The 26,686-nt window shown below is 37.0% G+C and overlaps 1 protein-coding gene across 3 annotated transcripts; it reads right to left on the bottom strand.

Annotated features, from left to right (window-relative positions):
* Positions 1-6,631: 6,631 nt before the first annotated feature.
* LOC113677321 (uncharacterized) lies at positions 6,632-21,643 on the bottom strand. 3 transcript variants are annotated; one of them, XM_089210707.1, is made up of 5 exons: positions 21,539-21,643; positions 18,606-18,682; positions 12,949-13,028; positions 11,120-11,180; positions 6,633-9,904 (listed from the first exon to the last, which is right to left on the bottom strand). In XM_089210707.1, the coding sequence occupies exons 4-5, from the start codon at positions 11,173-11,175 to the stop codon at positions 7,009-7,011; spliced, it is 2,952 nt and encodes a 983-aa protein (XP_089066833.1). In that variant the 5' UTR covers positions 11,176-11,180; positions 12,949-13,028; positions 18,606-18,682; positions 21,539-21,643; the 3' UTR covers positions 6,633-7,008. The 3 variants fall into 3 exon arrangements, with proteins under 3 accessions (XP_089066831.1, XP_089066832.1, XP_089066833.1); XM_089210705.1 differs by having other exon boundaries at positions 6,632-11,180; XM_089210706.1 differs by lacking the exons at positions 18,606-18,682; positions 21,539-21,643 and adding an exon at positions 14,553-14,738 and having other exon boundaries at positions 6,632-11,180.
* Between the last annotated feature and the right edge of the window lie 5,043 nt (positions 21,644-26,686).

The following is a 26,686-nucleotide window of genomic DNA, read 5'->3' as shown; positions in this document are numbered from 1 at the left end:
AGTTTTCATTGCGTAACGGTGTTACTCGGTTTCAGGTGTTATGTTACTTTGCTCAATAATGTCATCTGCACATGTCATAAACAACTCCCTTCCCTGAAATCTGGGTTGTGCCTAAATCCTACCGGCTAGAGGTACGCCCGAGGAGCACTGGTAACGAGTTTCCGAGTCGGGTAATTAATGAAAACTGTCGGCTATTGCAATATGGCGGACTATTCCAGTAACACCAATTGCGATTTACCAACAATCGAGCGACGTGATTGAACCAGACATGAACATTATAACATGCTTTACATATGAAAAATACATTGTTGAGTTTAAATCAAGCTGTTTCCTTCACCCTCGTCGATCTTAAGTTTCTTGTTCAGTAGAGTTTAACACTGTAGCCGCTAAGATTTACGCTTACAAAGGTAAACAAAACTTATGAATAGTATCGCCACTATAATGCCCTTGTCATAGTGCTACTGGCTGGAGAGATCCTCAGGATGAAATTTCTATTGTCTTGTACCTCTGGCCGGTAGGATCTCCGGAGGCTTAGCAAATACTACCGGCTAGAGGTACAGCTTGCATACTTAATCAACTTTGCCCAATTGTTACTACGGTCTGCTTCGCATTTTACCTTTTCTGCTCTCCAAATTAGTCTTAGACCCCTTTGAATCACTTTTTTCAACAATAGTACGAATTTATTTATTTTTATTTGGTCTTGTGCCTCCAACTGGTAGGATCTCAAGGGGGTTAGAATATACTACCGGCTAAAGGTACAGCTTGAGTACTTAGTGGACTTTGCCCAATTTTTATTATGGCTTGCTCCACATTTTACTTTTGTGCACTCCAAGTTGTAGCCTTACACTCTTTGGAATCATTTTTTTAAGAATAAATTTGAATTTTTTTTCTTTATTTGGTCTTATACCTCTAGCTGGTAGGATCTCAGGAGGATTAGAAACGACTACCAACCAGAGGTGCAGCTAGCATATTAAGTCAACTTTGCCCAATTTTTAATGAGGTTTGCTCATTTTACTTCTGCAATCCAAATTAGTCTTGCATTCTAGTCTATAACCTCTAGCTAGTAGGATCTTAGGACGCTTAGAAAATACTTGAAGTGCAGCTTGCATATTTAATTGACCAATCTTTTTTACAGTCTGCTTTGCATTTTACTTTAGGCATTCCGTTTTAGTCTTACACTACATTGGAGTCTTTTTTTTCATTAAGAATATCTTCTTTTTCTTAGTTGTGTACCTGGTATTGCTTATTTGATAGCACAACACACAAGCTACAAGCATGAAATGACTCTTTATGGGGAATCAGCTGAAACTAGAGCAGGCATTATTTGGAAATAAGCAAAGGGTTTCTGGCTGGTTTCCAAATGAGAAAGGTTTGATTTCTTTTTAATAATAGCAAATTTTATTTAAAAGTACAATAAATAACACAGGCATAGTTTAATCTCATTTATACAATTGTATAAATTCTGTACCGGCTAAAGGTACACGACCAACAACCAAGATATTGATCAAAAAGTGATTCTATTGTAGTGTGAGACTAAATGGAATGCCAACAAGCAAGATTCAAAGAAAACTGTAATAAAAATTATGCAAAGGCAATTTTAAAAATATGCAAGCTGTATTTCTAGCCAGTAGTATTTTTTAAGCCTCTTCATTTAAGATCCTCCCTTACAAAAATAGCGCCTATTTTATATCTTTTTTATATCTATTTTTTAAACTATTTTTCCCCTATTTTTTGTGTATTTTTCCTCTATTTTTTCCAGACCATTTTTTAACTATTTTAAACCTTTTATTTTGAAACAAAAAATAGTAAAAAAAATAGTCGTAAAAATAGCTTTAAAATAGGGAAAATGTAGAGGTGATTTGATGATAAAATAGGATTAAAATAGCATTAATGAAACATTAGTTATAAAATAAAATAGAAATAAAACAGGGATAAAATAGAAAAAATACACAAAAAATAGGGAAAAAATAGGATATAAATACATTTAAAATAGGTTTAAAATATATATAAAATGGGAAAAAAAAAGGAATATAACACCTATAAAATAAGTCTAAGAGACATAGATAGATATAGATAGACATAGACATAAAATAGGTTTAAAATAGAGCCTCATGTATAAGCAATTCCTAGGAAAAAATGTAATTCCTAGGAATAAGAGGTGTGAATTTTCATGGTAAATTTCAAATGGAAATTTCCAACTGTAGTAACGCTGGTTCTAAAAACCTAGAAATTCCCAGAAGTTCCAAGTTATTAGCCAACAGGACTTTGAATTCCTAGGAATTCTTAGGAATTCCAACTCAGAGCACCAACCACTTTCCCTAAAAAGGCTGTAAATCTAAAAACTTGCCAGAAATTCCTTAGAATTTCTTGGAATGTTTAAGAATTACTGGGAATTTTAAACAAAAATTGAGGCAACTAACATGAAATAAATACTGAAAATTTAAAAATCCCAAGTAAAAATTAAAGTATTCAATGAAATTTATGAAACTCAGGTCATTTATTTAACTCAGGTTTACATGCGAAATATTTTTGATTGCATATCAACATCAACATGTAGTAATATTAGGATGGAATTCGATTTCTTTTTCTTTTCTTGAAAACTTCATAAGAATTATCCTCAATTACAGCTGTTCTTAAAAAATATTCCTAATCAATCATTAAATTTGGTGTGACAAATTGTGAATAAAATCTGTTAATCCTTTTCCATAAAATACAATAACTTGAATTAAATTTACTGCAATAAATACTATCAGTCAAAAAATAGTCTTTAAATGAATCATTTAATTTTAGATAATGATACAAATGGTATTTAACCCTTTTGCTCCCAGAGTCAATCATTGACTTGATTTTATGTGGTTGTAACTTCTTTGGAAAAAGCTCTTTTGCCTGAACACTCAAATGTAAGCTGTCAACCAGCACTTTCATGTTTTACTGTTTATTTTTACGGATTCTGCACATTGAAATTCAAAGACTTCTCCGCAATTTTGACTCAGCACTCTCGGGAGTGGAGGGGTTAATAACAGTTAAAAAATGAATTTTTTAATTAAAATCTTATTGTAACTGTAACAATAAATTAGAATGAAGTTATCCTAAACAGCAGACTTAGCTGCTGTTTGTCTTTTTTCCTGGGCTCGCAGCTTCCTCTGTTGGCCTTGAATGAGGTTGTCTACAAGATGCCTTTCCATTTTGTATCTTGATTCCATGGCATGAAAAAATAAATGAGCTCAGACAAGGCCTTAGATAGCTATAAGGAAAAGGGCATTCATTGGAACCCTAATTTAGCAAAGTGCACTGGGATTGGGAAATCTCTGCCATATTGAATGATTTTTTTATTGAGTTAGCACATCTCTTCCATAGAATTTACTAAAAAAAGGGCTGAACACATTATTTTGTTTTTATCAAGGAGGGCTTCTTTATTTAATCAGGTTTGGTTAATCACAGTTTGTATTATGAATCTAGAATGTTCCAAAACGTGACTAATTAAGGGTAATCTTGAAACCTTACTGATAGATTTAAAACTCTGGGCAAGCTTGGTTGCTATGCTGATCGATTTGTTGACCCAAGCGACGATGCGGGTAATAAAAAGTGGAGATTCGATGCTAAAGGCAAGCCTTCACGTTCAACTCCTTGACAAAGAAAGAAAATTAAACGGGAACTTGAAAGCTACAACACAGATGAAAAACGTCAGCCTGACGTTTTCAATTTTGAACCCGTCTTTATCTCACATTAACTGTGACTTTTGAATTCCAGTGTATGTAGTGAAGACATGATTGGTGCAAGTAGCAAACAGCTGCCTTAAAATTATATTTTGTAATAAAGAACAACAATACATTGTTAGGTAAGATGAATTCACGAATAAAATAGGAATAAAATATAACTGGTTATTACACTACACGTCTAGTTGCACGCTGTTTAAAATATTGTGGGTCTGGGATACTTGGGAGAAAATAGAATTAAAATAGGCTATTTAATACATATTTTGCAATGGAATGGAATCCATCTCAAAAGAATAGAAATAAACCTGTCTATTTTAAAACTATTTTGTAATTACTCGACATTTTCTTTGATAAAATAGGATTGTGATAGCCTATTTTTTTTCATATTTTCCAAAGGAAATGGCTATAGCATATCCTATCAGCAGAAAATATATATAAAACAGATTATTTTATCACTATTTTACTGATGTAGGAAAAAAATAGGATTAAAATAGTCTGTTTTGCTGGTTATTTTTCCACTTGTTTAGAGAAAATAGAAATAAAATACACCACCTTGTTCAATCTTGTTTTAAAATAGGTTTAAAATAAAGGTAAAACACAATTAAAATAGTGGCTCTATTTTCCCCATCAGGTAAAATAGGAATAAAATATAAGTGTGAGAGAATAAAATAGTATAAAAATAGATGTCATGGCATTAAAATAGACATGAAATAGAAACAAAATAGGAATGTTTTTGCAAAGGCTACCAGCTAGAGGTACAATACCAAGTAAAAAAAAATAAATGTAAATGTACTCTTGTAAAAAGTGATTCCAAGGAGTGTAAGACTACAACTTGGAGTGCAGAAAAGTAAAATGTGGAACAAACCCCAATAAAATTGGGCAAAGTCGACTAAGTATGTAAGCTGTACCTGTACTTAGCCCCTTCAGATCCTTCAAGCTGGAGGTACAAGACCAAATAGAAATAAATAAATGTGTACGTATTCTTGTAAAAAGTGATTCAAAGGAGTGTAAGACTAATTGGGGTGCTGAAAAGTAAAATGTGAAGCAAACTGTAGTAACAATTAAGAGACGTTGACTAAATATGCAAGCTGTACCTCTAGCCGGTAGTATTTTCTAAGCTTCCCGAGATCCTACCGGCTAGAGGTACAAGACAATATAGAAATTTCATCTTGGGGATCTTCCCAACCAGTAGCACTATGACAAGGGCATTATAGTGGCGATACTATTCATATGTTTTGTTTACCTTTGTAAGCGTAGATCTTAGCAGCTACAGTGTTAAACTCTGGTGAACAAGAAACTTAAGATCGACGAGGGTGAAGGAAACAGCCACACAAAATTTATCGAAATTTCCTTGATTTAAACTCAAAAACGTATTCTCCACATGTAAAGCATATTATAATGTTCATGTTTGGTTCAATCACGTGGCTTGACTGTTGGTAAATCGCGATTGGTGTTACTGGAGTAGTCCACCATATTGCAATAGCCGACAGTTTTCATTAATCACCCGACTCGGAAACTCATTAGCAGTGCTCCTCGGGCGTACCTCTCGCCGGTAGGATTTAGGCACAACCCAGATTGCAGGGGAGGGAGTTGTTGAGGGTTACTCCTATTTCGCATAATAATGGGGCTACGCGCGCTGCGAGCTCCGCTATTATTTAATTTTCATATTATTCTGTTACCGTATGTCAAGGTTCATGCCTAAAAGAATACCTTCTTTCACTGTAATTCATTATGCAAACCAGATCACTGTGGTATGGTAAACAATCGTTAGCAACAAAATTGACCAATTTTAACCGTTTGTGGTATGAATAAAACAATAGAGCGTATAATTTTTTGTTTATTTGCGATCATTAGACGTAAAATGTCCGAAATTTTAACCGTTAGCCGTAAAAGCCATCACCCCCATCGAGACCCTCTATTAAAAATTCTCTTTTTTTCAATAACAAACCGATGATTTTTGTAATGTTGTCGGCTGTCGGCTTCAATTCCACAATCTGATACGTGTCAGTAAGTGCTAGTAAGTAAGGAAAACTCGGTCTGGATGGTTCTAATCGAAAATCGAGACTGGAAAGCCCTGACAATGTCGCTGGAGTGCTCCTCTGAAAATGAATAAGAATTTATGGAGGTTGCTAATCATCGTCAAGGCAGAGACGCAATGCAGTATGATACATCGGTTTAGATATGGGGCAGGGTAAATTTATTAGGCCTGCGTTACGGAAAAGTACTTCCCCCTGGCTTCCTAAAGATCCCGATCTTCAGATGGGAGAGGAACACCTTTTCGAAAAAAGCCGCGATCCTCTACAAATCTCACATCCTTATCCGCAAGATAATGGAAATGTAGTTTTAAGTTACCTTGAGGTGGCAGGAAGCTTTCGATCGGCATGTTTTTCGACATTCTCGTCGACTGTAGTCATCAGACTGTTAAAGGAGTGTTTGGCGACACGGAGGGTTTAAAAGGCGAGTGCTTTCACGAACACACTCGTTGCTCGTCTATTGGTATTTATAGATGCAAAAGAAAAAACTTGGATACAATGTATAACGCCGATCAAAGCGAACGAAGATGCGAAGTAATGGAAGACGGAAGTCAAAAGCCATTTAGTTTAGATCACTGCGATCAACGACGAGCTTCCGGCTGTTACTGATGAAGATGTGTCAATGGTACTTGATCTAGCGAAACCCTATCGTGGTTCCTCCTGTGAGCTCACAAAATGGCGATGTTATATCTTAGCAATAGGGTCTGTAGCATCCGCCGGCTATAGACCTTTGTCACGCTCCCGCACATATTGTCCATCCCCCCCCCCTCCCCCACACAAGTTTTAGGTAGTCAAATTTCATTCAATGGCTCTGCAGATCGCAACAGAAATAAAAAACAATGTCCAAAATTTTTAATGCTTTGGTTTAACTTGTAAGAGAGGCGATCGAAGCTTGGAAAGAATGGAAAGAAAGTCGGCTGCTCGTGGATGATACATATCAATAATGTTCCTTTAATAAAAAATCTCTAAAAACAACGGCGTGTTACACTTCTTCTCTTCTATGGTAAATACTTCGGGATCAGAAGCATCACCTTAAATGAAGAAAACATCATCAAGATAGCTATTATAACTTGAATGCTATCTAATTGAAGTGCTCTAAGAACAATTTACAAACAACTCCTCAAAAACTGTTCCATGCTTTCACAAAAAGGAAAAGATAAAAAAGCTTTTTACAATGAAAAGTAGAAAAGGAAACGTACAATAAGTTCAATTATTACTTCAGAATCCGTTCAAGTCATTCGCAGCTTTGTACACCTTTGTTAACAACCTTCTGCGTCAGATATACACATCCTCAAACCAGGACTAATAGGATTGTCTGACAACTTCAAATGGATTGGCCTGTTGAAACTGAGTGCCCTAATAATAGATATAGCACCGTCATCGCCAATATCATTCTCAGACAAATCCAACGTGGTTAGAGTCTTGTTACCTTTGATTGCCTTAGCAATGGATGTAGCACCGGCATCACTAATACGATTCTCAGACAAATCCAACTTGGTTAGAGTTTTATTGACTCTGATTGCATAAGCAATATATGTAGCACCGGCTTCACTTATACCATTGAGAAACAATTTCAAATTGGTTAGCGTGTAGTTGACTTCGACTGCTTCAGCAATAGATGTAGCACCGGCATCACTGATACGATTGTCAGATAAATCCAATTTGGTTAGCGTGTTGTTGACTTTGATTGCCTCAGCAATAGATTTAGCACCGGCTCGACTAATATCATTGCCAACCAAATTCAAATTGGTTAGCGTGTTGTTGGCTTTGATTGCCTCAGCAATAGATGTAGCACCGGTATCACTGGTACGATTCTCAGACAAATTCAAATGGGTTAGGGTGTTGTTGACTTTGAGTTTCTCTGCAATATATGTAGCACCGGCATCACTAATATCACTCTCTAGCAAGTACAAATGAGTTAGCGTCTTGTTGACTTTGATTGCATCAGAAATAGATCTAGCGCCGGCTTCACCACAATTATTGCGAGACAAATTCAAATTGGTTAGCGTCTGGTTGACTTTGATTGCCTCAGCAATAGATGTAGCACCGGCATCACTAATATCACTCTCTGGCAAGTACAAATGGGTTAGCGTCTTGTTTACTTTGATTGCATCAGCAATAGATCTAGCACCGGCGTCACCACAATTATTGCGAGACAAATTCAAATTGGTTAGCGCCTTGTTGACTTTGATTGCCTCAGCAATAGATGTAGCACCGGTAACACTAATACGATTCTCAGACAAATCCAAATGGGTTAAGGTGTTGTTGACTTTGAGTTTCTCTGCAATATATGTAGCACCGGCATCACCAATATCACTCTCTAGCAAGTATAAATGAGTTAGCGTCTTGTTGACTTTGATTGTATCAGAAATAGATCTAGCGCTGGCGTCACCACAATTATTGCGAGACAAATTCAAATTGGTTAGCGTCTGGTTGACTTTGATTGCCTCAGCAATAGATGTAGCACCGGCATCACTAATATCACTCTCTGGCAAGTACAAATAGGTTAACGTCTTGTTGACTTTGATTGCATCAGCAATAGATCTAGCACCGGCGTCACCACAATTATTGCGAGACAAATTCAAATTGGTTAGCGCCTTGTTGACTTTGATTGCCTCAGCAATAGATGTAGCACCGGCATCACTAATACGATTCGCAGACAAATCCAAATGGGTTAGCGTGTTTTTCACTTTAAGTGCCTCAGCAATAGATGTAGCACCGGCATCACTGATACGATTCTCAGACGAATTCAAATTGGTAAGTGTCTTGTTGACTTCGATTGCCTCAGCAATAGATGTAGCACCGGCATCACTAATACGATTCTCAGACAAATCCAAATGGGTTAGGGTGCTGTTGACTTTGAGTTTCTCAGCAATATATGTAGCACCGGCATCGCTTATATCACTCTTTGGCAAATCCAAATGGGTTAGAGCGTTGTTGACTTTGCTTGCATCAGCAACAGATGTACCACCGGCGTTACTAATACCATTGCCGACCAAATTCAAATTGCTTAGCATTTTGTTGACTTTGATTGCCTTAGCAATAAGTGTAGCAACAGCATTATAAACAGGATTGCGAGACAAATCGAAATGGGTTAGCGTGTAGTTTTCTTTGATTGCCTCAGCAATAGATATACCACCGGTATCACTAATACGATTCGCAGACAAATTCAAATTGGTTAGCGTCTTGTTGACTTTGATTGCCTCAGCAATAGATATACCACCGGTATCACTAATACGATTCGCAGACAAATTCAAATTGGTTAGCGTCTTGTTGACTTTGATTGCCTCAGCAAATGATGTAGCACCGGCATCACTAATAAGATTTTCAGACAAATTCAAATTGGTTAGCGCGTTGTTGGCTTTCATTGCCTCCGCAATAGATGTACCACCGGCGTTACTAATACCATTGCCAACCAAATTCAAATTGCTAAGCATTTTGTTGACTTTGATTGCGTTAGCAATAAATGTAGCAATAGCATTATTATGGAAATTGTAAGACAAATCCAAATGGGTTAGCGTGTTATTGACTTTGATTGCCTCAGCAATAGATGTACCACAGGCGTTACTAATACCATTGCCAACCATATTCAAATTGCTAAGCATGTTGTTGATTTTGATTGCCTCAGCAATAGATGTAGCTTCATCCTCACCGACATAATTGTGAGACAAATCCAAATGGGTTAGCGTGAAGTTCTGCTGGATTGCCCTAGCAATATATAGACCGCCGGCGAAATTAAAATTATTGCGAGACAAATTCAAATTGGTTAGCGCCTTGTTGACTTTAATTGCTCTAGCAATAGATAAAACACCGGCATCACTAATGCGATTCTCAGACAAATTCAAATTGGTTAGCGTCTTGTTGACTTTGATTGCTCCGGCAATAGATGTAGCACCCGCATCACTAATACGGTTCTCAGACAAATCCAAATTGGTTAGCGTGTTGTTGACTTTGATTGCCTCAGCAACAGATGTAGCACCGGCATCACTAATATCACTGTTTGACAAATCCAAATGGGTTAGCTTGTTGTTGACTTTTATTGCCTCAGCAATGGATGTAACACCAGCATTACTAATACCACTGAAAGACAAATCTAAGTTGGTTGGCGTCTTGTTGGCTTTGATTGCTTCAGCAATAGATGTAGCAACGGCATCACTATAACGATTGTCAGACAAATTCAAATTGGTTAACGTCTTGCTGACTTTGAGTGCCTCAGCAATAGATGTACCGCCGGCATCACTAATACCAATCCGGCACAAGCAAAAGCAGCAATACCATTGTTGAAGGCCTAAATGTAATAACTGTCCTAAATGTAATAACATTTGGTCCTAAATAAAGGAAGCCTCCAATGCAAGTGTTCAACTTCGTCAGTGCATTGTTGTTATGGCGGACATCCACATAGAGATGTTAAAGTGACAGCTGTTGCACCAAAAAAACCCTCTGACCAGTATTCATGTCACATTGCGGGTTCGCTGATATCAATCAGCGTCTTCTTATTAGCCGGACTTAAGTGGAGAAGCATTGGCTGCAAACCGTTATACTGATGAACAATTGGCATCAAATGAAAGCTGGCAAAACAATGAGTACGCTGACCAATACCTCTCCATGTATCACTGGTTCAGATTCTTAAGTACAATAGATTTTGGAAAAATGTGATAACGTAATACTTGTGTGATCAGTGATGGAGTTAACCGGTCATAAACCAAATTACAAACTTGGACAAGGGATTCCGCCGAATTGTAGGTCAGACAACTTGCAGGCTCCGATATACATTTTTTAACCTGGGATATTGCATTTCTAACCCTCTATGGTTTCGCTCCACCTCGGTAATCAGTTCATGTACCTCATAACTATAAGTGGACACTGTTGAGCTTTCTTTTTTCATTTTTTCCCCCAAGCCCGGGATTTTTCTGACGTAAAGGTCAGTGGACTTCCTTTTCCTTGAAATTGCATATAAGTATATCATCAGAATCTGTTGCACTAAAGAGTCTGAGCCAATAATATAAAGAGAGGTATTGGTCACCGTACTCATTGTTTTGCCAGCTTTGAGAATCAATGTGAATGTCCGCTAGAACAACAATGCACTAGCGCAGTTAAGCAATTTAATTAGAGGCTTATTGCATTTAGGACCAAATATTATTATATTTATGACAGTTATTACATTTAGGCCCTCAACATACCAACGCTATTCTGCCAACATCACACACAATTAGAAAACTCTTTGCCTTTGAAAACAATTTCAAGTTCCCTATCGCAAGATCGCATACAGAGTAGAACTTTGATCACGTGGAAATTCAACTGGGAATCCATGTACACAGATTGAACAAAGGGACGTCATAGGTCACGTGTGCAAACTGGACGACTACAAACCTTGAGTTGAATTTTCTTCTTTTAAGAGGTGGCGTGTAAGAAGGGGATGATGTCATAATTTCTGAAAAAGAGACACGGCACAATCAATATCGAACCGTAAAATGGTGTGAGAAGCGTACTATAAAGAATCAGTATTTTCTAACTTTCTTCATTCTTTACAATATATCATTAAGGATTGATTGCCAGACTGATAAGTTACGTCTGCAGCAGAGGTGCACGTGGTTAAAATATGCAATAGTAGACACGATCTACAGATAATATGTGTATGTGAGTCCGGTCCATTTGTCGATATTTACTGAAATTAGCAAACTATGTATAATCAAAGAGAAGTTGTCAGGATCTTTTTTTTTCCAAACAACGGTAGTTACGTAACAGTGAGAATAAATGAAGCGATAAAAATTTGCATCGGACTGAATTAACTCTGGTGTATTAACAATTTGATTCTTGCTACTGAATGTATGACTTGAAGCAAAAACTGATTGTTGCCTGTTAAAGTCACACGAGAATTAGCCATTTCTCGCAAAAGGATCTTGTTTTTCAAACCAGATATTTTTAAAGTTGAATTGGAAGGTAGGTAGCTTAGAATCACCATTATTTTCCATACTTTTCTCCCAGATATCTTTTACAAGCTTAAAGAAAGATGAATATAACGCAGTGATTTACACTAAGTTCTACGAACTAACATTATTAATAAGAACTGTTCGACTGACAGAAAGGAAAATTGAAAATTGGATCTGGGAGTTAAAGGGTTAAGGCTGTAATTGTTGCTATTGAACAGTGTAATGAACTGAAGAAAGCTTTGGAACAATCTGAAAGACATACACGACATAAGGCTGTTTCGCTTGATCATGCTAAAAAGGGGTTGTTGGGAAATAATTGAACCTATAAGAGGAATCCTATAATGGTAAAACCTTCAGATATTTCAATTCATGGATACTGCATGTGTTTGCTATTTTTAGAACACAGCAGGTTGAACTGGGAACTGAGGAAGTCTGATATGTAAATAGGTCATTCGACAAATTGCTTAGGAAAACGTTGATAGTTTTTCTGGAAACTTAGCTTCGAATTGACTGTTGCATAATTTCACATGAGCAGTCTAGTAAGAGGTTCCTATTACTAGTAAAGCAAAGCTATATGCTAAGGCACTTAGAGAGATCGCTTTGAGATTAGAGTTCAAATGCTCAATAGCCTCTTTAGTGCACACTGAACCTCATTTGCCATTTTCTTCCCATCTCACCCTCAATGGCTATTTGTTATGGAAATCTTCCCTATCTTTTGGGTTTTCTGTATAGGAAAGCCTCTCTGTTAATATTATGTTTTAGCACTAATTGGATTTATCGGCTCATATGCATTAAATATTATAATCAGATTTTGTGGAAAATTAGTTAATCATATAAAGACTGAATGATTTGTCCCAAACATTGCTTGTGGTCAAATAATATATGGCTTATCAGATTGAATTGAAACGCACAATAATTTTGCTGAAAAAATATCATCGATAAATAATGCCTAACTCAAGTTCTCGGAAAACGTGTTATTGAATTAGAGAAGGCAAGTCATTCTCTAGCAACGGAAATCGAACTGTGAGGAAAGGGTTTCGCTTTCAGTTTCCTGTCGCCCACGAAAATAGTAACTTCCGCCTTGACTGATACGCATTACGTGTTCCAGTCTTCACAAAAGCATTTTCCTGTCCCCCTAATCTAGATCAGTAAAGACTGCTAGAAGTAAAACAGCTGGTCTGAGTACAAAACAGACCCTTACTTAAGTATGAAATTCAAATAAAGTGACCTTTTAGTGCGCATCGATTCATAATTCATAGATCTACTTACCCCTCACATGATCTTCTCGTGAACGGTGTTTCAAACGAAATAATTACACCCGGAGCTCGTGAAGAGGCTACACAATCGTCCTGAAAAAAGAAAAAAAGTAGCTTATTTATGAAGTATATCTTCATCATACGCTTATTTTCAAAGGCTTGTGTTAAAATTTACGTAATCATACGCATTTACGCTAGAGAAATACCGTAAGTCAACAACGGGTTGTTGAAGTTAAAGTTAAAGTTACGGAGTGAATAACTCCACTATTACTTGTATGTGAGTCACACCTGTCAAAATTTTCCTGAAACCAGCAAACTGTGTACAATCAGACAGAAGTTTTTCAGGATCTTTTCTTTTCCAAACAGCGGTTGGTGCGTAACAGTGAGAATAAATGAAGCAATAAAAATTTGAATCGGACTTATTTAACTGTGGTGTATGTACAATTTAAGTCTTCCTACTGAATGTACGACTTAAAGCAGAAAATTATTTTCGCTTGAAAAATTAGCCATTTCTCGCCAAAGGATCCTGTTTTTCAAACCAGATATTTTTAAAGTTGAACTGTATTTAGCATTTTAGACGATCAGCACTGTGGAAAGTATTTTTGCATGACCATTTGGGCAGAACCACACAAAGCTAACAAAAATGAGAACATCACAGTTTTTGCATATCGTAAAGCTCCAAGATTAATCCTTCATGCATTTCATCTTTACCTCATGTCAATATTTTAGTTGATTATTGTCTCTCTTGTACTTTACCAGCTTTCTTATCAAATATATCTTGTTGAATCCGACAAGTTTAGGATGATTAGGCACGGCATGTTTCAAAACTTTGCTATACTGCTTCTTCAAATATGATGCGGCTGATTGCCGACAAAATGCGCTATTTGTTGAGTTCTCAAAAGCACCAGAATAAAGATAAATAACGAATACTATAAATCCTACGATGAACCAGGACTACGAGAAAATATCTTTTTGAAAAACAAGTCTTTATTGCGATACGCAAAGATTGTGTCAAGATTGAGACATAGAAAATCTTACTTTCATTTTCGCTTCGTAGGTTCCAAATGAACGAGTTCTCTTGCTGAAGACATAGTAAAACGTTTACTGATCCAGTGGTCTCAAAATGAACAACTCGGCGGGGAAGTTGAAAACGGAGATCTTGATCCAGTTGTATTCACGATCACAACTCAAATGCCTCTCAAGTTCTTTGTCCACTATTGTTTTAAATGAACTATGAAAGTTTTTTATGAACTACTCAGTCAATATGTGTGGTATCAAAAATAGAGCGACCCTTTTTTCTGTTTGCTCATCAATAGACAACAGGTCGTTAGTCACGAGGAAATTTCTGCGATATATATGTGCATATTTTCAAAGCAAGCATAAGTTCATCCGTCTGATGGAAACTGAGAAAGTTCTCTATATGTTGTACGTAGAAGCCTAAATCAATCTCAAAATATCACTGGTTGCAAGTGATGATCACATAATAAACAAGCTTTGAATTGACAGTATGAGCATAAGCATATAAAACTCCATGTTTAGTTGGACAATGACAGCGCTAAGAGAAGTAGCTGTACAAGGTGATATTTAAGGTTCGAATAATAAATTAAATGTCCTTACATTTTATTTACCAGAGTCAGAGCTTTCATGATCATCTGAGCAGAACCACAGAAAAATAACTTCACAGGAGTTTGCATATCATCAACTCAAAGATGAATCCTTGAGGTAGTTTATCTGCAATCTATGTCTATATTTTAGTTGATTATTTTCTCTCCTATGTTTTTCCATCTTTTTGAAAGTTTATTTTGTTGTATCCTTCACTTTTAGGGTCAGTTGGCGCGGCATTTCAGTTTAGTTTGCATAACCTCCTCAAAACTATTTACGGTCTCCTGCATTAGCATGGACCTGTCCTTAATGTACATCACAGGAGAAAATTTTCTCGCCACTGTAAGAGTTAAACTGAACTATTTCGAAGCATGAAATCAGCATATAAGTAAAAGCTTCCTAATTTTATCATATACAGTCGCGAAAGTCAGATGAATAACCATAAAGCCATTAATGGCTGACTGACTTACAAACTTTCCAAAACTTTTTCTTGTTGCGAAATGATTCAAAGAAATTCAATAAGAATAAAAAAGACTCAAATGATTAGATTCCTATGGCTTAGAAAGGAATTTAGTTTGATGGTAAAGGTAACACATCAACGACTTCACTTGCTAAAAACAAAGTTAAACTTTTACTGATGTAATAATCTCAAAACAAACAACTTTGCAGTGAAGCCGGAAAACCAGCCTTATCTCGTGTTCTCCCAATCTCCCGCGTGTTTAAATCAGGCTATGTAAACACGGACACCATTTTACATTTCTTCAGTATAACACCGCAGTTTATGTGATAAACTAAATTCTTGCCCATTTTCCCTTGGTTAGAAGAAACATCCGACGGGATGCCAGTTCGTATGGATTAACGATACGCGTGTTTTGAATTAAAAACATACTTTAGTAAGCACTGGAACGTAAATTATCATCCATTTTTACTAGAACGTTAAGGATGATGTTTTCACTCAGTTTTGTTGGGGGGGTCCAAATCTGCGGAGGGGGGTCCAAATCCGCTGGGACACCGGCATACTTTTCCTATGTCGAAAAGTAGCATCAAAACAAAGACAGTTTTAACAATGACCGATATGACAGAATCTATTGAGCTTCAAGGTTTTAAATGACCAAATGATGGTTGTAAAGTTACTGTAAATATTTCCTTGGTTATTTTTGTTGTTCTATCTTGAGACGAACTCAAAGTCCGGCAAAATTTACTTGATAGCGACTATGAAATGTACATGGTGCGCCAACTTGTCGCCACCGTTAATTGGCATAAATCACTACAATTTGCAAAAAAAGTCTAACATAACACTCTTACCTTGTTTATTTATGATTTTATAAGCTGTTTCGATGATCACGTTAATTATGCTCTACCACATTCTAGCCAGATTTGAGTTCCAGTTTATAGATCTTCTCTATCTTATTATATCAGTTGCGTGACAAGCGTGACACAGAAATTCAAAGATGAATCAACCTCCAAAACACCAAGAGATGGGTTTTTTTCCTCATTGCCTGACATTTAGAAAAACCTTTCAGGAATTACTGCATTCAGAAAACTAAAATGTCCAGATCCATTAATGATTCCTTTGCCGGCTGAAGTCAAAGTATGGTTACAATAGTCAATTTGATTGACAAGTTACATACTGATTTAGCTAACTGATCTGTTTTTTAGGCATCTCATCTTACATGCTAACATGGAGATTTGCTGTTTAGTTAAATCGTTCGCTGGTGGAACTTGTGGGTTAAGTTATCGAGAAGACCAAGTCGTTCCCTTGCGTGATTGTTAAAAAGACATTTCAAGTCACGTGCAGAGTTGCAAGTTTTCAGATCCAGAATATGAAGTTGGTCTTGTTTTGTCGCGTGCCGGCATCTTCGAGACGCCAAAAGATATCGATGATTTTACAAATTGCCCCACTCACAGATCAAATCTCGGTGTTGGGTGGAATCGTGGTTCCAATAGCAGATGTAGGGTGCCAAAAGAAATGTTCGGCCATGGTAAAGGTAGGGTTAAGTCGATTCCAAAAGTTGATAGGGGAATTGGCAAGCGTGTATCACAGATAGTACTCAAGATGTCTGGAAAATTCGAACAATCTGGCTTCGGTAAGTAGGCTACTTACCACCGTGAGCAAAATTACGCGTGACATCAGACTCAAGTTTCGATTGGGAATTGGTCAATAGGCTACCAAAAACTCAGACAGAGGCGGAATTTTCTGAACTAATGTCTGAACACTTTGTTGGCTCTCCGCCGTCTGGGGGGACGCGTAATTATGTACACGATGGTAAAGGGTCCTTCCGCACTAGCAACTAGACGCTGACAAAACTTGTCTCTCTTCGCCAAAAATCACATCAGAATTTGTCCTTGCCAAATGTCAAGAGTGCTGCACGTATCAACACCCCCGGAGGACCCTTTACAAAAGAGGGCAGGGGTGCGCGCCTGGAATTTCGAAAACGACCGCTATAACATTATAAAAGGTATTTAAGTCTTATCCGTGTGGGAGTGGCAACAATTAGCCTGTAAAAATAAGTGTTTATGTCCTTTTCTGTCTTTTTCAATGCTTCCCTCGCTCCTACAGAGGATTCATACAAATATGAGAGCCGTGCCGCGTTTACATTATACAGGTAGAAAAGGTCGTCCAGAATGAGTGTTTCGTTCTGTAACGAAACCCCAATAAACTCACTCAGAAATGACTCGTTTCGAATAAATTTTAGGCTAGTTATTATGTGGCAACCGGTATGAACTCGTTCTTGTCCAAAACTCATTCGGATATTATGTAAAAGGCCCCTGAAAGTTTTTATTCCCAGAGCATCACGCTTTGCTCGCCTGTCTGAATACTAAAAAATTCAGTAGCGTTGAAGCAACAACCCGCTTTTAACTGCTTCGCTGCCACTGAAACAAGGATTAGTGAAGAAAGCACATATTTTAATATTTTAAATTCAACGTAAACAAAAATCTTTATACATGGTAAATATTCACTTGTGTCGGTGTCAATTATTGCGTGACTAGCTTATGATATAAATGAGGGAGGGGAAAACACTACGCAAAACCTGGGCTCTTGTCAAAAAGTAATACCCAGGCGTAATATAATAATCGAAACGGCTAATAAAATCATAAATAATCAAGGTAAGAGTGTTATGTTAGACTTTTTTGCAAATTGTAGTGAGTTATGCTAATTAAAGTTGGCGCACCATGTATATTTCATAGTTGCTATCAAGTAAATTATGCCGGACTTTGAGTTCGTCTCAAGATAGAACAACACAAATACACAAGGAAATTTTTACAGTAACTTTATACATACATACATTCATACATACATATACTTTATTTAAGTAAGTTCAGTGTAGCTGTAGAGCTAATATCTTCGAGAAAAAAAAGCTAAAATGAAATAAAAATATGCTATCTTACAATAACCATCATTTGGTCTTTTAAAAGCTTGAAGCTCAATAGATTCTGTCATATCGGTCATTGTTAAAACGGTCTTTGTTTTGATGCTACTTTTCGACATAGGAAAAGTATGTCGGACAAAAATATTCACCAAAAAATAAATGTTTCTTTGCCAGCTTCAATAACGACAGGGGACCAAGTTTAGATGATAAAACAAAGGATTGTGTTCACAGAAATACCGTAGGTCTAGTACATTCGTTACATTAGGTCGCACAACTCAAGTAATATTCACGGTGAAAATTTGCATAATTGAGCGGTCGAATGAAAAAAGTCATTTCTCGAAAACTAAAATATATTTTCACAAAAAAACTACATCACAATTATTAGGACATATTGGGCTACAAAATATGAAAGTAGGTGAGAAAACGAATTTTGGGCGACTTGCCACAATATTTCAAATTTGTTCGATGGATGCTGACATCCTCTCTTAAAAGCTTTTACTGATGTACTAATCTCATCCATAATCCATAATAAAAGCTTTATAACATCTCGAAAACAGATTGTGGAACACTCACGGCCGGTGTTATTCCGCAAAAGGTATAATGTCTCTTGCAAATCTTTCCAAGAACGTAAGTAACCATGGACACGGAGTACGGAAAACATCACAGACAAAAATAATGATATCCAGTAAAGAAATACCTGAGTCAGATCTCTATGCCTCCTTTTTTATAATTCTTTCCTTCTTCTTTCCTTTTGTTTGGGTTCTTCCTTAAAACCTGGTGCATAACAGCGAGAATAAATAAAAAAATAACAATTTACATCTCACCGAGTAAACTCTGTTGTATAAACAATTAAAGTCCTACCACCGAACGCATGACTAAAAGTGGAAACTGATTTCACAGGGAAAGTAGCCGTTTCTCACGAAGGGATCCAATTTTTCAAGCCAGATATTTTTATCGTTAAGTTTTGTTTGGTATCCAAGAAGATTAGTATCTACTGGAGGTCATTTTCTTGTGATCACCTGGGCAGAACCACTCAAGAGTAAGAGGAAAATAACTTTTTACGGTTTTTGCATAACAAAGTTCTAGCATGAATCCTTGAAGTAGTTCATTTGCAGTCCATGTCTATATTTTACTTGATTATTTTCTATCTTATACTTTTATATCTTTCCAATAATTTACTTTGTTGTATCCTTCCCGTTTATGATAAGTTTTTTAACTATATGTCAGAATGCTATTTTTAAATATAATTCGGCTCATTTCCGAAAAAATGCGTTCTCTATCGTGTACCCAAAAGCAAAACATTCAAGGTAACTGATGAAGATTTCGAAACCTACGACGAATCAAGAGTTAGAGGAGAAAACCTTTTGTTTGAAAAGGAATTCATAACTTTCATATACAAAGATTTCATCGAAGATCGGAAAATGCAAAGTTTTATCTTCAGTTTCGTTTACATAACCTTCTCAAAAATATTTAGGTCTTCCTGCATCAGCATGGAGCTATCGCTACTGTAGATCATAGGATAGCCGTTAAGAAGATTTTCTCGCCACTGTCCGAGTAGAACTGAGCTATTTCGAACATGAAATCAGTATATAAACAAAAGCTTCCTAATTTTATCCAACATCAATCGCGAAAGACAGCTAAATAACCACAAAGCCATTCATGGCTGACCAACTTAAAAAAATACTCAAATGATTACAGTCCTGTAACTAAGAAAGAAATTTCGTTTGTCCGTAACGGTAACACATAAACGATTTCACTTGCTGAAAACAAAGTTAAACTTTTACTGATGTAATAATCTCAAAACAAACATCTTTGCGGGGAAGTTGAATACGAAAACTTCAATCCAGTTGTGTTCACGATCAAAACGCAAATACCTCGCAAACTTTTCTACCAGCTTTGTTTCAAATAAGCTGTAAGAGTTTTTATGAACTACTCAAGCAACTTAAAATTGATGACAAACCAAGAGACTCAGAGCGAGGCCAGTTAACGACAGATCGAGACAGCGACGGCCAAAATAAAAGCAGCAACGAGGAAATTTCTTCTGTATATAAACCCGTTTTCAGAGCAAATATACGTGCATTAGTCCGATTGAATCAGAGAGACAAAAGTTTTACTTTTACCTCTTTAAAGTGCTTCATAATGGACGAATACTTCAGTCTCAAAATATCACTGGTTGCAAGTGATGACCACATAATAAACAAGCTTTCAATGTACAGTTTGATCATAAGCGTATAAAACTCCAGCTTTAGTTGGGCAATGACAGAACTAAGTAAAGTAGCTATAAAGGGTGTAGTTTAAGGCTAAAATAAAAGTTAAAGTTTTTCTTACATTTCTTTTACTAGAGCCAGAGTGTACCAAAGTATCATTGCAACGTAGAAATGATCCAATACTACGTAACAACATACCGTGAATCAGTCCTTGTCGCACCCACAAGTCACGCATGCATGCAGTTATAAGTAATTGCCATAACATTAGATTCACAACATCTCGAAAACATTTTCAGGAACATTAACGCCTGTTGTTTTCCCGCAAATTTGTCCAAGGTATAATTTCTCTTACAAATCTTCGCAAGGATGTAAGCGTCCTTGGACGCGGAGTAAAGGAAACATCACAGACAACAGTAATGATATCTAATGATGAAATATCCGAGTCAGATCTCCATGCCTCCTCTCTTTCCCTCTGCTTTCCTTTTGTTTGAGTTCTTCCTAAATGCCTTTTTTGACTCTTAGATGTAACTCTATTTTTTGGTAGTAGAACTTTAGTTTTTCATACAACAGATTCAACTCGGTAAGATGCAAATTGATATCGTTTTGTTTATTCTCACTGTTATGCACCGACCGTTTAAATATATGGGAGAGGAAGTTGTGCGAGAGGTGGCATGCTCACCCATCTATGGTAAGAATAAATATGATTACAGTAGATTAACTCTTATTTATAAGAAAACAACATGAATGATGTTTTAATACTTTGCTTTACTTGCCATATTCTCTGGTAAAACCCCGATACCCTTTAAAAGAGTATTATTTCTTGTTTGGACCCTGAACCTGAACTGTTTACATACCTTTTTGTATATTATAATATATGTATTTTTTGTTGTTTTTTTTTTCAGGTTCTGTTGATGGTTTGAAGAAACTACTCTTCAATTTTCCAAAAGAATAGAGGGAGGAAGTAATTAAGAAGTATGCATCAAGAACACCTGAGCCCCTAAATCAGCAGTTTTCAGAAAGATTGAGCAAGGAGGAAGCTATAAAGGCATATAAGGCAAAAAAGGCATTGAAGAAAACAACATTATTTCCACCTGGTCAGTTAATAGCTTTATCAATCTATTCATTTCAACTATCCAAATTTAACATGAAATGAATGTAATATTACAATGAAATTTTAGCAAGTGTGAATTATTTCATTTTTTCCACCTGTCTGCGGGGGGCTGCTTATTTATCCACCTGTGGATATGCTACTCTCTACTCGAAGTTGGGAATGCCTGTAGATGAGCTTTGTTATTAAATGTGAATTTTTTATTCCCAACTCAAGACAAGTGAGAATGAAGTACATTTGTATGCAGTCTGGATTAAACACCATTTGTCATTGGGCATACAAAGTTACACACCTACACTTTAACGATGCACTCACATACTATATCGCCATTGTTATCCTATAGAATCAGAACAAACTTCACAAAAAGCTGATGGCAACAGTCAACAAAGCAGTAGTCAATCCACTTCTAGACGCATCTGCAAAAGCAAAAGGCCATCTCACTGTCACAAGAAGAAAAGTGGCAAATAAAGTGACTCGCAGTTTGTTATCCATATCTGCTTTCTCGTGGTCTTTATTACTATTTTTTGAAGTGTATACAAGATGACATGGCCCACGCAAATGAAACTAAACCGGGAGTATTTTTTTATCATAATTTTTTTTTCATGGACCAATGAAGTACATTTACAAGAGTTCAATGCTCCTCTCCATCCTGGACATTAGCATATCCCCTGTGTTCTCGTGTGTTCCTTGCACTGTGATAAACACAAGCTGGGAGAGGTCGTCTGTTTTCCCAGCCTATGTACCCACAAAGCCGCCTTGTTGTCCATCTATATGCAACGGCTCTGATGAACCCATATGTAAGCATATGTAAGTGAGAAATGAAGACATCTACAGTTCTAGTAATTACTGGACCTTCATTCCTAACTGAATGACAGGAGACTCGTTTTTTATGACTGTAGAATTAAAAAATTAATATAAAACCACAAGTATCCTGATTATTAGGTCAGGCAAAAAAACAAGAATGACATAGAACTACCAATTTAAAAGGAAAAAACCTTACTCGTCTTCTGACCCTCCACTGCGGCGACGATAGGTTCCTCAATCTTGGCGTCTAAGGAGAGGAGCGACTTGCAGAAGAACGGCGCGGTTCGTAATGGTGTTAAAGTCTTCATGTTTGGTGATGCAATTGATTCGTTCGATCGAACCATCAAACATCAATTTCGCGGATGAATTAGTGACTTCTCTGCAACATCGAAACTCGAGGGCACCGACTAATATTTCAGTATTACACTGCTCGCATTCACACCTAGAAGAGGTAAAGGAAAAATTATCGGACAAACTTAGCAACGCAGGAGCGCATATCAGCCCTGCTTATGTTCAAAAGGAATAACGGTAAATCTTTCAACTTACCATCAATCCACACCCACATTTCCTTCAAATCTAGACTTCAAAGTCGACGGGGTAAGTCCATCAATATCTGTTTCTTCTTCATTTGCGTTCGGGCTTACTTCTTCGCCACAATCCGCAAGCGGCTCATCTTCATATGGGATGATAACACCATCGGTAACTCTGGTTTCGCCATCAGAACTGTCATTCTGCTCCCGATCGAGACTCCTAGAGGAGTCACACGATTCATTACTGACCTCGGAATCACTGTATGTCGTGGAAACAGACATAGCGGAAGGCGACGGATTTGACAAGTACGCGTGGTTTCGTCGTAAATTACTTTGTTCACTGATCAAGCGATCAAACAACGTGACGTCATAACCTTGTTTCTCATCCCCAGTCTCCTGAGACAGTTTTATTTAGAAATCGAGCAAGTTTTGCATGAAGAAAAGCGGTCAGAGAAAAAATTATAATTTTTTAACTGTCTCACAGCTTATCATACATATTGAACTGCCAAAATCTGTGGAAAAAATTTTTGCGTCATATACACTTGAATGGAGTTTGATAGGTTGTTGAGTTTCTGGAGAGGTTTGTGTCTGCGGCCAATGGATGGAATTTTAAAGTTTAAATAGCCCAAACTTCCTCTGATACTTTCTTATAATACGGTTTTCATCTTTCAGGTGTATACCATATATCAAATTTCAATAGTCCCTTTTTAAAAACTGGGTTAGATATTGTTGGGTCACAATGACGGGGAAACTAGCTGCAACACTCTTTTACGAAAGGGGCCTAGGATTCTTGTCATGTCTTTACTCAGTCTTCTTTGATTTCTCGGTTCATAAATATACCATTCTTCATACATATCAATCTTACTTCAATCTGGGTAACTCTTGTTGTCTGACTTTAACTCTGTTCTATTACTGACTCTTTCTCTTAATTCTCACTAAATACTAAGTAAAATCTAAACTATATGAATATATATCCGCTATCGTTAGGCAGGAGTGGGCTTGCTGGTCGACTGACTGTGACTTGCTGGTCAACTGTGAGAATGAATGAACAACGACGTAGTTAATTTTTCCGAACAACTGAATCAATCTTCGACTGCATAAACCAAAATAAGACCTTTCGCGTGAGTTCATAACAAGTTCAGAAGACAAATTAAGTACGTCTACTACCGGAAGTTAGACAAGACAGTCACAAATATTAATCACTTGGGAACTCATCGTGGCAGCTTACTCCTAAATAACCTCGGGCTTTGAATTCATATAGTAACTACAAATGCACATGCTAAATATAAACAAATGACTAAATAATGCTGAAGAAACTAAAGACTTCATAACAATATTAATATTCTTACCAATGCTTTGGTTACCTCGTATGAACCTCTTTGAGCTTAATTCAATGAAGTGAGCAAATAATAATTATTTTTCCCACTTCTCAGAAATAAATTTCAACTAAAACTACTGCATACAGAGGGAATCTGCTTCATTACTTTTGAGGTGAACGCCGTAAATTAGTTTCCACTCGATAATGTGACACGAACAAGTCAAGGTCAGCTCAATAACGATAATTATGCAAAGATTTTAAGTTTTTAGCACAATCATTCGTAACTGAAATATTTGATAATATTTCTAGATAAGGTGTTAGACTTCCTTGATTATGACGGTTTACATCCGCAAAGGAAGCAAGGTCACGCACGAAGCGTTTCAGGCGAGCTTAAGTTGGTTTATTGAGACGAGAGGCCCATCAGCCGTTTTGGTTTCTGTGTTCAGCTGGTTGTCAACCATTCGATAATTCTGATGCTAACTCTTATTAGCTTCTTTAGCTTTGTAAATGAGACAAACTAGCCAACGCTAGAACAACCTTAGAACACGAATTCTGCTATTCGATGTGATTCGATTTCATAGCGATGCGATTCGTAACCGACACCGCTGATTTTCCAGCGATATGCCATATAAGTAACGCCAGTGATATCACCCGAAATCGAAGGAAGACCAGTTTACGTTATAAGCAGTTTGGAGAGGGCATAGTCAAATATAATGCTTTTAAACAAAATTTTACTTTTTTTGTTCAACCTCTGAACCTAAAGGTGTATCGTTCATATTATGAATTTTTCGATGGAGAATGTTTGATAGGCGCGATGTACTGTAACCTTTAGGAAACGACAAAGTTGAGAATGACCAGCCACCTGAAGCTGCAAATGTGCTCTACTGGTTTGAAAAGGCCCCTTACCTGTTGTGCTGAAAACCAGGGAGAACCCTGCATGGGTAACATATTTGCAATTTCTCGAGAGTGAAGGCTGTTATTTAACTAAAAATTGATTCGTAAGTGCCTATCTGGGCTATCTGCACCAGCAGACAAAACTAGAATTCTCTTGACAAAATCAAAGGACAAATTGTGTCATGACGAATTTTTGGCTCGATTTTTGCATCCGCTTAAAATTTCAAAACTGTCAAATTTCGTCAGCGCTTGATCTGCTCATGAGATTAGCGGGCATAGTTTGCCAGTGGACTCAAAGTACAGTTTCAGAATTCATCGTACGTCGCTTCAAAGTTTTAAAATCTACGAGTTTCGCTACAAAAGAAAGTTCATGCCTTCCACGTAAATTTTAGTGAGTTTAATAGCAAGCTGGCAGCAGCTTTTTCGACAAATGGCGTTGAAAACTCAGTCTCCTTTCACTGCCTCACATTCTTCTTTTTGCTCTGGATGCTAAAAAATACTCTTACTAAATTTCCAGTGTCCTCTTAGGTGTTCTGATGTTTAGAACATACCAATAACTGTTTTAGGTTTTCAAAATCAGGGCTGAAATACCCAAAGCCACTCCAATCTTTGCTTTCCATGAGTCAAGTACACATTTTAAAAGATAAAATTCTCATTAAAATGTAAAATTATTCAGTCCATTTTAATAACTTTCACTTCTAATTCGTTACATTAACTAATTTTGGTTCCAGCTTGTAGAACCCGCGAAACAGGTCGTATGACAAAGAGATGAGTTTGCACAATCACGTCACGCAACACATCAAACTGGGTTTGTCCAATTGATTTTGATGGTCGCAAGGAAATGTCGAGTTTGTTGCTCAAAACCGTTGTGGTCCAAAACGGAAACAAATTTGCGGAAAGGAGGGCTAGTTCATCGGGTTCCGTGTACTAAATCTCGGGAGAAACTGCAAGAATTATTTCAGATTGGATGCTTGTTGTTTTGTAAATATAAACGCTGTAACCTATTTTAACTTGATTTTGTGACCTTTTAAGCAACGCGATATGTTTATTATAACCAGAGTGCCAAATTTTATCCTTTAATTTCGATCTTCTCCGCACTGTGCGTAGTTCGTGACCTGATAATTTAACGTAAATTATCGAGAAAGCGCCCTCCGATCACCTTTGCCAAATTTGTAAGTCACGCAAGCGCGCAAGCGTTACGACCGATTACGTTTACGCAACGTTTTAGGACAACTCGGCATCTAATCTCTATTCAGTTGCTATGAAAACCTAAAATCCTCAACGTAGAAGATAAACGAACAAAGTATGAACGGTCAAAAGGAGATCTTGGTCAATTTTCAGAATCATGCAAATGATCTTTGACACGAGCGCAATTGAGCAAACACATGGATTTGCGTTGTTTTTAAGAAGTTGGTGGATGGAAGCTAGAGATATACCCGCGGGTTTGAGGCAATCCGTGATCTCATTGGTGTATAAACTATGCACTGAGACGCTTTTTCAGCCTGATTAACGCCTGCATTTTGAGAATTCTTTCTTACAAAGTAGTGAATTTTTGATATGCAAATTAAGGTCGAAGAGAAGGGTCTCCTCTGATCACGCTGGTATGAAAGATATCTCAGCTTAAGTTTCCATATTGTGGCGACGCAAAAAAAAAGAATTGGAGAACAACTTAACTATTTCTGAGGCATATGTCCTAAACCCTTTTGATGGGCAAAAAATAAAAGAAAACTTTTTTCCGATGCGAAATCGAGAGGACCGCTCTTAGGGAAGGTACGTTTTTTATTGGGGGGGGGGGGGGGAGGGGCCTTCGGAGGGGAGGGTCACCAGTAAATTTTTTACAAGTTGGGGAGGGTCAAACCTGTTTTATTCGCAACTGGGGGAGGATCACATTTTTTTTTGGCAAGGAAAAAATTACTC

The sequence above is a fragment of the Pocillopora damicornis genome, chromosome 6 (genome assembly GCF_964200805.1).
Source record: "Pocillopora damicornis chromosome 6, jaPocDami1.2, whole genome shotgun sequence".
NCBI lineage: Eukaryota > Metazoa > Cnidaria > Anthozoa > Scleractinia > Pocilloporidae > Pocillopora > Pocillopora damicornis.
This window is presented reverse-complemented; position numbering and strand designations above follow the sequence as displayed.

Bases quoted from the DNA above. Each gene is read 5' to 3' on its own strand.
- LOC113677321 (XM_089210705.1), bottom strand. From the start codon at position 10,071: ATGTTATTACATTTAGGACAGTTATTACATTTAGGCCTTCAACAATGG.